General features: G+C 38.7%; 1 protein-coding gene across 13 annotated transcripts in view; it reads left to right on the top strand.

The window, feature by feature from the left end:
* The window catches only part of tenm4 (teneurin transmembrane protein 4), a 218,941-nt gene that overhangs the window by 146,690 nt on the left and 60,108 nt on the right, over positions 1–12,143 (top strand). For all 13 annotated transcript variants that reach the window (XM_015030423.1, XM_015030419.1, XM_015030420.1 and 10 more), the window contains 2 exons: positions 4,096–4,242; positions 5,828–6,044. In XM_015030423.1, coding sequence (XP_014885909.1) covers positions 4,096–4,242; positions 5,828–6,044 — 364 coding nt within the window. The remainder of the gene's footprint in view (positions 1–4,095; positions 4,243–5,827; positions 6,045–12,143) is intronic.

Below are 12,143 nucleotides of genomic sequence, written 5' to 3'. Positions count from 1 at the left end.
ACATCAAATGTTTGGTTTGTGCATTTTAGCCTTCTCAGTAGGGGGATGTTGGGAGAGGGGATTCATAACCTGCACCTTGCATTATAGATGAGCTTACAGTGCTGTGCAAAGCCTGATAGGTTCCGAGGCTGCAGCCTCTTTAATTAAAAGACTTTATGGTTGTAGGCAGAACGAGAATGGAGGCTTTGCTTCACCCCTTGCTGTCTGCCACCGGCACCCCTCTCTCAGCCTCCCTGCGTACTTGGTTATAGACCACCTGGCATCAGAGCGGCTGCCAGAGGGGCTCTTCGAACGTTTGCATCCTCATGTCTGGAGCTGTTTCAGACGGGCTCGGGCAGGGCTCTACAGGGGCTTCTCTCTGAAATATTCTGCCAGTTAAGTTGAAACCAAGCCAAAAGAGAGTGAAGCTTTATTTATCCGTATAACAAACATTCTGAGCTCCTTAATCGTCCAGCTCCACTGGCTTAACCAGAGTTGTTTTTGTCCATTTGCTCAATAAATGGACAGCCAATGCCAAAAGTGTCCAAGAGGCAAGTCATTTCGAACAGTTCATTAAATTTGGTTGCAGTTTTGTAGAATATCATTTGAGTTTTCACTTTATTATTGATGATAAATTCTCTAAATCATCTGTAGAAATTGAAGTTACAGCAGTAATAAACAATTTTAGCTTGTAATCTCTTTAAGGGATGAGCAGAAGAGCCATATATGGTGAAGACATGTAAAAGCTATTCAATTATTCTTTAATTACAAGAGCAAAATCTCACTACACATATTGTCACATTTCTAGCAGTTTTAAACATTTTGAACGTTGCTTTTAGTGAAGATATGGGAAAACCTCGTAGTAACTAATAGAAATGTGTTAGCTGATGTTTATACTGCAAATAAGCAGGAAATCTTAGACTAGTGATCGATTAGTGTTTCTGTAACGTTTGACATGCCAGTACCAATTCTGACTAAAATAAATAATTTAATATATTTTTGCAACATTCATGCTGTAAGTGATAATAATTTTTTTTTACTTTAGTGTCAGAGCTGATGTTACACTGTGTGTGCAACAGAGCCCGTGCAGTAAAACACGATTTTATTACTATTTTAAGACAAAATGATTAGAATATTGATATTCTAAAATGTTTTCCGACAGCCTGCATGAACAGGTGGAAAAAAACAATGTTTGCTTTTACAACTCTGATTCATATTACTTAATTGAAAACACTTAATTGAATTTGAAAATTGCTAATTAGTAGGCATCTTTACCCAGAAATTGCATCCATACCAAATGATGCTGTTGTCAAAACAACCTAACAGGAAAAGATCAAGCTGAAAATTGCTAGGTTCTCTGAAATGCAAAGTTCATATTGAATAAATGCTTCATCTAGAATTATTTTAGAGAAATTGCTAGAGGTCTCTTTAGTTGTAGCACGGGAGATTTCATTGAAAACTGTTATTTTCACAGAGTAGGAGTGTCCTGAGTATATCCACTTAAATTACAGGATGGCTTTTTCTACATATTTCAGTATGAGATTATGCTGCAGCTGTAAAGCGCAGATATATTATAAGACTTCTTTATCTTGGGTTGCAAGTCACTACAAAGGATACTAAGCAACTTTTAACTTCGAAAATTTAATTGTGTGAAAAATTTTAATAAATGGAGGCAGACAGTTGTGCTCCAGAAATTTGGGATTAATTACCTTTTGTGGCTCTTTATTCTATTCTAACTAACAGCATATATTATGCAGACTGTGGCTGCATTGTGAATTATGTCACAATATAATTGCAGCCCTGATTCATCCATCAATCAGCCTTTCCTCCCTTACAGTTACTACCTTATAAGTACACCTGTCTTACCTGTTTTCTCCCTTTTCTGTTCTCCGGTCCAGTTCTGTCTCTGTCTGATGTAAAAGCAAGCTGCACAAGAGAGATAGTTGATAAAATGGGTCAGCTTAGCATTCTCTCTATTAAGGCATCCTTCTAACACCACAATCTATGACAGAGCTGAGCGTTTGATATCTTTAGATTTTCCCCTCTGCCTCAGCGAGGGGATAAATATCATAATGTATCAGATAAATGTCAAACAGGGTAGAACAATTGGCATCATAATCGTCTGATCTGTGCCCTTGTGAAGACCTATCCGGGAGGAAACAATGAAATCTTTCACCTGTCTCTCTACTCCAGCCTGCCTCAGATCCCCTGGGGCTCAGCTCCCAGAAATACAGCTAGGCGACCTCTGCTCAAAGCAACCAAGCACAACCTTTTCCAATTTATATAAAACCCATTTTGTTTAGCTTGGAACTTCTCCTAAAGGGATATCATGGTCTCTCTATTTGAGGGGATTTTACTGATAGTTAAAAACCCATTTCTCTGACAATAATTTAGACCACTTTTTAAACTACTACTACTACTTTCCAATTTTATTTTATTCCTGGAAATCTTCAGATTTTGTCACATTACAAACAGACCTTGTTTTTTTTTTTTTTTTTTTTTTTGTTTTTTTTTTTTTTTTTTTTTTTTTTAGGAATTTCATGTTTTAGACCAATACAACAAAGAAAGATAACAAAGCAGGCGGAAAATGATAGAACAGAAGTGGACATCACTAACTAAAAGTTAGTTGTGCTGAGCAAGGCTCCAACATGGTACTTATCAAAGGCTAACGCAACAAATTCAATCATGTTGATGCTACCCATGTGTCTATTGTATGTTACGTGTTACGTGGTTGCGTGCAAAGTTGCGCTTCAGCAAGTGATTCTTTGGAACAGAATCACTTCCTGTCATGGTTTCAGTTTTACATTTGTTGAGAAACGATATTGCTAACTGTTTCTGAGTTTGCCCTAATTGTAGGGCTCCAGTCAGAAAGCATGCAGGACATCAGTAAATTTTAAACTGCAGTGCATTCTGGGTACAGAATAAACATCATTTGCTGCACTGCATCATGGCAAAGATTGTGACAACAGGAAACAGAATTACTGCCTAAATAATTATCAAATAAGAGCATGAACATAACCGTCTTAACTACTTGAAGGATAATTTAGAAGATGCTAAATGTGCTAAGCGTTTTAAAAGTTAGCAGAAACGCTAAATGATAAATTTGCTTCACCATAAGTGCATGTGCTCACTACTGGGATAGAGTTACTGACGGAGCTAAATACAGGCAATTCTGGAAGAAAATATTTTAGAAGTAGCAAAATACATAATAGTGGAGATTTACCTTCCTGCCAGAGCTACAATAAAAAAGCTTAGATCAAAACAAATGTGTGTGTTAGAATGACCCAGTCAAACCAAGATTCAACTCCAATTTAAAATCTGTTGCAAGACTTGAAAAGTGATATTTACAGACGCTGGTCATCCAGTCTGATTTAGCTTGGTGTTTTTAACAAAGAAGAGTAGGTACCGGTTTCAGCCTCTGGATGTGGAAAGCTGGCAGAGGTATATTCTAAAAGACATGCGGCTTTAAGTGTAGCATAACGTAGTTCTACAAAGTATTAACTGAAGGGAGCCCACAAATTCATGTGAAAAACCTCAAGAAGTACTATATAATTTTCCTTGCATTTCACAATCATTCACTAAGTTGTGTGGGTCTGTCACATGAAAGTCCTAAAGAAACACATTGAAGTTTGTGGCTGTAATGTGAAAAAGTCGAAGGGATGTGGGTATTTTTGCAAAGCTTAATAGGAAAACAACCTTGAAATCCAAAATTACCTATTAAATTATTTCAAATTGGGCAGTATAAACTCCACTGCTTTCATTGCACAGCTAAAGTACCTGGCTAATATGCTGTAGTAATAAGTGAATATTGATTAATAAAATCCCTCTTATCTGATTCTGCTGCAAAGGGATATTGGAAAGCTTTACAAAAGGTGTATCGAATTAATCAAGTTTAGCTGAGGGTCATTAGAGCTGCTCTCATCCATTTAAAATTTCACATAGCATTAGGTTATAACATTAGGTTATTGCTGCTTAAAGTACGAACAGCAAAGCAGTTTTTTTCCAAAGCAATTTTGGTGCACAAATGATGTTCTGTATTTTTTGTTGTTCATTAATTTCTCTTTGTTTGAGACTCAGTTGTGACCGTTGGTCTTTGTCTTCATCTATTTTTCATAGAGGGTTGTCCTGGTTTGTGCAATGGAAATGGCAGGTGCACTCTGGGTAACAACGGCTGGTACTGTGTGTGTCAGCTGGGCTGGAGGGGCACCGGCTGTGACACCTCCATGGAAACCGCCTGCAGTGATGTCAAGGACAACGATGGAGGTAAAATCACAAATGCCTTTTGACACTGACCAGACACCAACACGGACTCTGAACCAGACATGATTTGACAATAAAATTCACCCCCTGTGGGCTTGAGAAATATTCTGTACTTGCTTTAAGCTTTCCATGCTCTGTTATACCTTTTATGTAGGCCATTCCAATTGTATTCATATAGAGCCAGTAGCAGTAGAAATTGTCTTGAAATTATCTTGAGATTTCACTGCCTCGAATCCCAGGAGCCAGCTTGCTTTTAACTGGAAGAAAGGAAAGAAAAAAAGTGAAAATCTAAAGAAAATGTAAATATTACACACAGATCAGGAAAAACAAAATAGCTTAGATGTAACAAATACATAGTGAAGAAGAAAAACTGCGGAGCTGACTTACAATTAGCAGTAAGTGCTGAATTCAAGCTGAATCAATGCTTAGAAAAGGTACAAAACTGCTTCTCTTCTGAAGCTAACTAGACATGTAGAACCATAACAGGTGGATATAATGCAGGGATTTTATTGTGTACAGTCTTGGCTCTAAGTAAAATCCTATGGATGTCCTTTCCTCTAAACGAAATACTTTTGTATAGATCATGTGAAAGCTACATGCACACATCCAGTGCAATCTTTACATGCAAATAAAATAGAGTTGTCCTGATTGGAAGTATTAATAAATTCACCTTGATATTTTATTAACCTCTAAGATTTTGAACATTTTCTATCTCCACAGGGAAGTCCTTTTCCCTCTAAATAACCCTGAGCAGAGGCAGAAACACACTCCCACACACACACACACCCAACCAGCCAGGGATGTTGCACCAATCTCTACTCCAAGTGGGAGATGTGACTTTCTTTATTCCAGACCCGATTCTTCAGCCTGAGCTGTGCACTGGCCTCCCTTATTTATACAAGGGGTTGTTTGTCTTCCCATCACTTAACAGGGACCACACGGCTCTCAACAGCAAAAGCAGGGTACTGCCTGGGATTTGACTGACTCCTGACAGCACAGTTTATTTTTATCACCCCATCTGGCCAGATATGCCCCTGAAAGCAATGGTTAGGAGACACTAATGACCCACTTTAGCAAAGTAAAGTGCAAAGACTCATTTTTAGTAATGTTATCTAATGTACTGAGAGGGAACTGCATCTTCTGCATATTATGATCTTTTGCAAAAGTTTATAACATTGCTTCCACTTCTGCTAATGTGGTCCTTTAGCATGTATTGTAACTTTGAAAACATTTAACATTTACTGTCTCACTTTTGCCGCTTCTAAAAGGAACGCACTGTTTTTAACTCCACCCATAACTCTGGCTGTGTGCTGGGCAAACTTCTGCTAGGTTAACAGAGGAGCCAATTTTTGACTTTGAATTGCTGAAACTGAAATTGGTCCACAATTTTGGTCAGGAGCTGACTTATCAATACGTCTCTACTCCTAAACTCCAGCATAAGTATAGTATTTAGCTTTATATTATTACTCAGTGTTACCCAATAGCATATTTTATTCAGTGTGTGTACGCTTTTCTGCATTTGCCAGGTGTTAACCACACTTCTTTTTTTTGTGAATCTGTTTGCTTGTGACTTGTTTAACCTTCTCAGATGGCCTGGTGGACTGCATGGATCCAGACTGCTGTCTTCAGGCAACCTGTCACACCACCTCTTTATGCGTGGGCTCGCCCGACCCCCTGGATATCATCCAGGAGACGCAGATGTCCTCGGCACAGAGCAACCTGCAGACGTTCTACGACCGAGTGCGCTTCCTGGTGGGCAGGGACAGTACACACACCATCCCTGGAGCTAATCCCTTCGACGGAAAGTGAGTGACAATGTACTCTCATCGGATAACACCCAAGCTTAAAAGGCTTTTTTTTTTCTAGATTCACAGAGCTATTTGTCTTATACATCATATACATTTTTGTTGCATTAGTAGAGTTCTGCGAATTCCAGCTACTACAGCAGCTCTTGTTTATTTAGTGCCTCGCTAAGTATAACGCATTAAGATTTAAGCCTATTTGCATTAAATTTAAAATTGACTAAAAAATGTGTGATACCATAGCTTCTCTTCCGTTCTTAGCTGGATTGCTTTTCAAATCAGTAAAGCAGCAACAAACAGGAACACATTTGCACATTTGCGATGTTATGACCTGGATAAACTGTTATCTAGCTCCACATTTTGCTGCAGTGACACGCTCTTGAACAGATTCATAAGTCCTAAAACAATAATCGCATTTTTTAAAACAGCTATTGCAGCACTTTTATTTTTGTTTATAAAAAAAAAAGGAAAACGGAAAATTCATTCACATTTAAAGTTATAGGGTAGCAGCTGCATTCAGTGCGGGCTCGAATTGGCAAAGAGTGTTGGCATCGCTGCAAGGAGGATGGACAAATGATGATGGACAAACATGGAATGTGGCAGAAAAAAAAGAAAAGGAGGCAGCATTCCCTCAGCAAGAAAGGCATCTCATATTCATGTATTGTGATTACTTCTACTGTAATCCATCTGTGGCTCACTCCCACAGGCAGAGCTCATGACACCCCAGTCGTGGAATTTGAGAACCTTTTAAATCAGGCAGGATGGCAGTCAGAATCCCATAAGATTGCTCCGATGTTTTCTATTGTCTCTTTTTCTTTTCATCTTTTATCACATGCGTGACAGGGTTGCTCATTTCCATACTACTTTAGTATGTATCACTCTCGTCTTTGTATATTATACTAATGTAGAAGACAAAGATGAGACTTAATATACACTCAGAGAAGAATAAGATAAGAGTGTAAACACTTAAATGTTTCATGTGAAGAAAAGCTATTTTATTCTTGGTTGTTTTCTTGCTGGTAATAGTCTTACATCTTCTTTGTGGTAGGCAACACCATGAGCTTAAACAACAATCAGGAGTATTCACTTAGAGAGAAATGCTTGAAATGTAAAAGTTTTGGCTCATCATACTGCAGCCACTGCCGTGCTTCACAGTATGGTCCTCCTGATGGTTGAACCTCTGCCTCTTTTTTAAGCCTTTGGCAGCCTCTAACCTCTAATCCTCCTGGATTGTGTTTTACCTCAATCCATCTTCCTATCAACTTCAACCAGCTTTTCTTTCCCCTCTGAAGAAAAGCATGATACTGTGACCACAAGGTTCATGGTGGGCAAGTTTAAGTAACTTTTCTGCCACAAATAGCTTTTGCCTGTTGGCCAAAAAGTTGAACTTTGGTCTCAGCTGACAAGAGGACCTTCTTACACAGGTGTGTTGTTTGCCAAACCGCAAACAGAGCTTCTCCATGCTTTTTTTTTTCCAACAGTGGGTTTCTTCTGGTCACTCTTCCATGAAGTTCAGTCATGTGAAATGAGCTATGGATCTCTGTTTATCTCAAAGAGTTTAGGTGGATAGCCAGGTTGAGGTAGATTTTTTTTAGTTTAATGTTTCTTTTCAGATGAGCTCCATGAGAAATTCAAAGATTGAGATATATTTTTTGCAACCTAAAATACAGGTAGGTTGACTCTTTAAGGGTGTTAGGGTAGAAAGGGCTAAAGAAATATGACACCCACCTATTTGAGGTTCAGTATTCGTGGAAAATCCACCCATAACCTGATTTTATTTTTGTAGTGCATTGCAAAATATTCAGAAGAAAATGAGAAGCTAAAATATCTAGCGTAATGTTACTTGGCATGCTATTGGCTGGCATTTGTAAAGCAGCCAATTGGCTGTTCCCCTAAGCTTATAGATGTTAGCCTTTGCGTTAGTGATATGATTGTTTCCACTCTGAATTCATGCCTGTTAAAATTTATCTGATGTTTGAACTATTAAAATAGGCAGTTAAAAGCATCTTTAGAAGGGCTCTCAAGTATTTTATATTTCTCCTATTTGCTATTCCTTTATGGTCCCTAACCTCCACAAACTGTACGGAAAAGTTAAAATTGTGAAATTTTCTTTTCAGTGGACAGGTATGTGGTCATTGTGGTTAAAATATAACAAAATGTGAAGAAGTTCTTCAACCCAATGCTTCAAAACATAAAATGCATCTTTTTTTGGTCTTATTTTTAATGCGTTGCGACAACATCAGCTGTTACTTCAGCGGAAGCTCCCTGACATTTTCTCTCATTGACATTTTTATGGCTCTCAAGAAGCACTCAGCATTTTGCAGTACGTCCCCGGACAGAGTTAGAGGCATGGAAGGTTGAGTAATACTCTTGTCTCTTACTCAAGATGTGGCCATAAATAAGTAAAATGAAGAATCCAGAGATGAGCTGCAAGATCGCGGGAGCCTCGGCACACCTAAAAATATCGGTGATAATCTATTATTCATGCTTGGTATTCATTCCCCCACCGACTGACAGATCTGAACAGTTATGACGAGGTGGCGGAGGGGGCTTCAGACAGGCCTAGCCTCAGCATCTTTCGTTTGTGATATGCTTGCCTTGCTCACGTGATCATCTTTCTATTGATCCGCCGGCCACTTCCTCATGCTCGCAGACGTGTTGAACTGCTATTTCTAATGTTTCCGTCCGCAAAAAGCTGCAGAGGTGCCACTGAATAAAGCATCTGCCACTGCATGAAATGTCTTGATTCCCCACCATGACACATAATACAACGGGCTGCTGAGGCCCAGCAGTGGATGCTGACTAGAATAGTAAACAGGGACTTTGTCTATGGAACAGTTTGGACAGAGATTGATGGTTGGTTTCTAATAGCAGGGTTGAAGTCATCCGCTCCATTTGCTAGCTGGCACTTTTCAAATTTTATTTAGGGCTATTCTTTTTAGCATTAAGCTATTAATGTCAGAAATAAAACCGTTGTAGTCTGTTTGAACGCCTTTTAGCAGCATTGTTTGCAGAAAAGAAATTAGTCCAAAGTGTTTTCCATTTGCACTCTGAGCGAGTAACATACAGCGAGGGAGAGGAAGGGATCCACGGTGACATGCTAACATTTGCATCAGGATTCACCCTGTAATCAAGTCATTTGTGTGGATAATGATATTTTCGTTGCGTGCATGGTAATGGTGGTATTTATTAGGCTTCGTCTAAAGTTCTATATTTACCTCTGGCAAGCTGTTTTTATTGTCTGCACTACAATTAGAAAGAAATGTATTCTTCCTCCGTTATTGTATTCCTATGAAAGGGATTAAACTCCAAATTTCTTGACAATATGTTATTTCTGTGACTTTTACTACTGTTCATGCTGACAAAACCGCCATAAATAAAAAAAAAAATATTTCGCTAAATTTATTACAGTTCTCTAAGTGAGACTCAGGATTTCTGCACAGGTTTGGAAAGTATTGTCCCTTTCTGAGCAAAAATAGGAAGAAAAGTAGAGAAAATATTTTCAAATTATGTCCTTTCCCACTGTCTGAATATGGCATCCATCCTTTTTTGCCCATAAAAATCTACAGAAAATGGCCACATTAAAATTGCATATTGGAACTCTGTTTTATGACATCAGACAAATACTGATTTTTTTCACTCAGTTTGAGTATCATCATAGGCATTTTGTTGAAAAATTATCATAGGGTGGATTTTTTTAAGTTTCACCCGGAACGTTAGCTGGAGATGGGCACCAGCAACCCTCCTGACCCAACTAAGGGACAAGGGTGTAAAGAAGATGGATGGATGCATGGATGGATGGATGGATGCATGGATTGATGGATTTTATAAGATCTGGCCACATTCCTGTGCATCTCTTTTAAAAATGTTTGAAAAGTCTGAAATCAAACAAACTTTTTGGAAGTAATGTATAGTGTAATGTCACAGGAAATTAATATATTAATTGAGGAAGGGAAAAATGTTTTTGTGCGGTAAAATAAATCCCATATTTAAACCCACTCATGCCTATCTGCAAAGTTGAAAACATCAAGACGCTGCTCTTAATTTTATAAGGATCATAAAAGATGTAACTTTTCTCAAAAAAAAAAAATCTTTACATATTTGTTAAAACTTTCACTACATCCTGGCAATCTAACATGAAACAGAAAAAAAATAATTAACTCCTCTGCTTCCCCCTGTGGTTCTGCAGAAATACATCTCAGTCAGAGGAAGTTCTTTACACTGTCAATCATTGTCGTGTATGCGCTGCTCATGCCTTCCCCTTCAGTACAGCTTGTTCACTACACCAAACTTACTGTGAACATGCAGGATAATAAGCAAGGTAGATAAGCAGTTCTTCTGTAATGGTACATTGTTTCTCTCCTATTAGTACAGCTGTAGGGTGTAGAAGAGCATGATTGACAGCGCTAAGACCCTCCTCATGGCTCTGATTGATGGTTTCTGACTATTTATTTCTGCAAAAGACAATAGGACCGCACGGAGGAGGCAAAAGGACCTTGATTTTTTTCTCACAGATTTGTCTCATGTTATACTGTCACAACATACTAGTGATAACAAATATGTAACACATATTTTTTTATATCGTGCCAGCTGGAAATTTCTCCAGTAAAGTCCCAATGTTCACTTTCTTCCTTCTTCATTTTGATGTGAATATTTAAATCATTTCTCTCGACAGCGAGGAATCGTTTTCCCATGGGCTTCACACAGCCTGGGACGAGATAGTTCCACTTTTACAGCTTCATCTCGAGAAAACATGGATGGCTGGCTTTTCAAACAAATCCCTTCAATAAACTCGCACCTTGAATGACTAATCAGGCACCCAGGATTTGACTGGGTTTTCTTTATTGCTTATTATATGTAAATGAGTTCAGAAAGTTCTTTAGGTGTGAGCCTAATCATTTATAGCAGTGTCCTCCTCCTTGTTTACGCTGCACTAGTGGACATCCAAGGTCCTCTCAAGGGCACTTGGCCTAATTAACATAAAACTGGGTTCCTAGGGACCAGGCTACTGTGGGGTGAATGATCTTGCCTCTGGTAAGGACATGTTGAGGGCAGCTCCTAACATGCTGGTGTTAATTGTTTCCAGTGCATGGCAGTGTTTAAGGCCCAAACGTATTAAAAATAGCCATGGTCTAATGAAGAAGTGACAGTACAGCATTTGTTAGGGGACCAGCTTTTTTTTTTCGCAAACGACGACAGAAACTACGGTCAACCATGACTTGGGCCTTGATAATGATGGAGACGGGAGCTGACGGGAGGGGAGATGTGAGACAGCAAGGTCTCATCTCATCACTTTAGTAAGATTAGGAGGTGAGTTTGGACGACTTCCCACGATCGATTGGTGGGGACTGATGATCAGATCTAATTTACGAAGCTTCTCGAGACCTGTTAGACTGGGGAATCTGTCGAGGTCTCCATAATCAGCCAAGCGAGTCCCGCAATCTGCAGTCCTATTACTATTTTTTTTACAACTGCATTCTGCAGTGGGAAAGACAGATCCTTTTTTTAATTAGAGCAGGGGCAAAGTAAAGCTTTCTTATCACATTATCTCTCCATTCTGGATGAAAGAAAACAGTTTTAAAGGTATAGAGAGCCACCTTTGTGTAAGAGCGCTTCCTGGACTTAGAGTTAATTTAGCCGAGGTCCTGTTTGGACAGGAATTTTAATATGGAAAACACCTGAAACAGCACCCTTGTACTTAAAGAGTTAAACAGCTTAATTTCTGGTTTAGGGTTAAATGAATCTGTACTGTAAACTTTCACTATATGGCCTGTAAAGAATCTACTGAGAGCATATTTGTTGCACTTCTTTCTGGTTAAAATGGATCAAATAAAAGTTGGGGCCGTATGCTTTAGCTTATCCCCTTCATTTTCTGTTGTGCATGAGACCCTGCAGCACATTATTTATGTTTTACAGTCCTTTAGAAAATCAGTAATGGCATATCACTTGTTACAGATTTACAGAACTGAGCTCCCGGCAAACCTTCACAATTTAACCAGATATGCTGGCTTTTCAGCCTTAAAAAAAACCTTGTGTCCTCTATGCAATTAAAACTCATCAGTATAAATACCGGTTAATAATAATAATAATAATAATAATAAT

Source organism: Poecilia latipinna, unplaced genomic scaffold, assembly GCF_001443285.1.
Source record: "Poecilia latipinna isolate Pla-1442-1.1 unplaced genomic scaffold, P_latipinna-1.0 Scaffold181, whole genome shotgun sequence".
Classification (NCBI taxonomy): Eukaryota; Metazoa; Chordata; class Actinopteri; order Cyprinodontiformes; family Poeciliidae; genus Poecilia; species Poecilia latipinna.
This window is presented reverse-complemented; position numbering and strand designations above follow the sequence as displayed.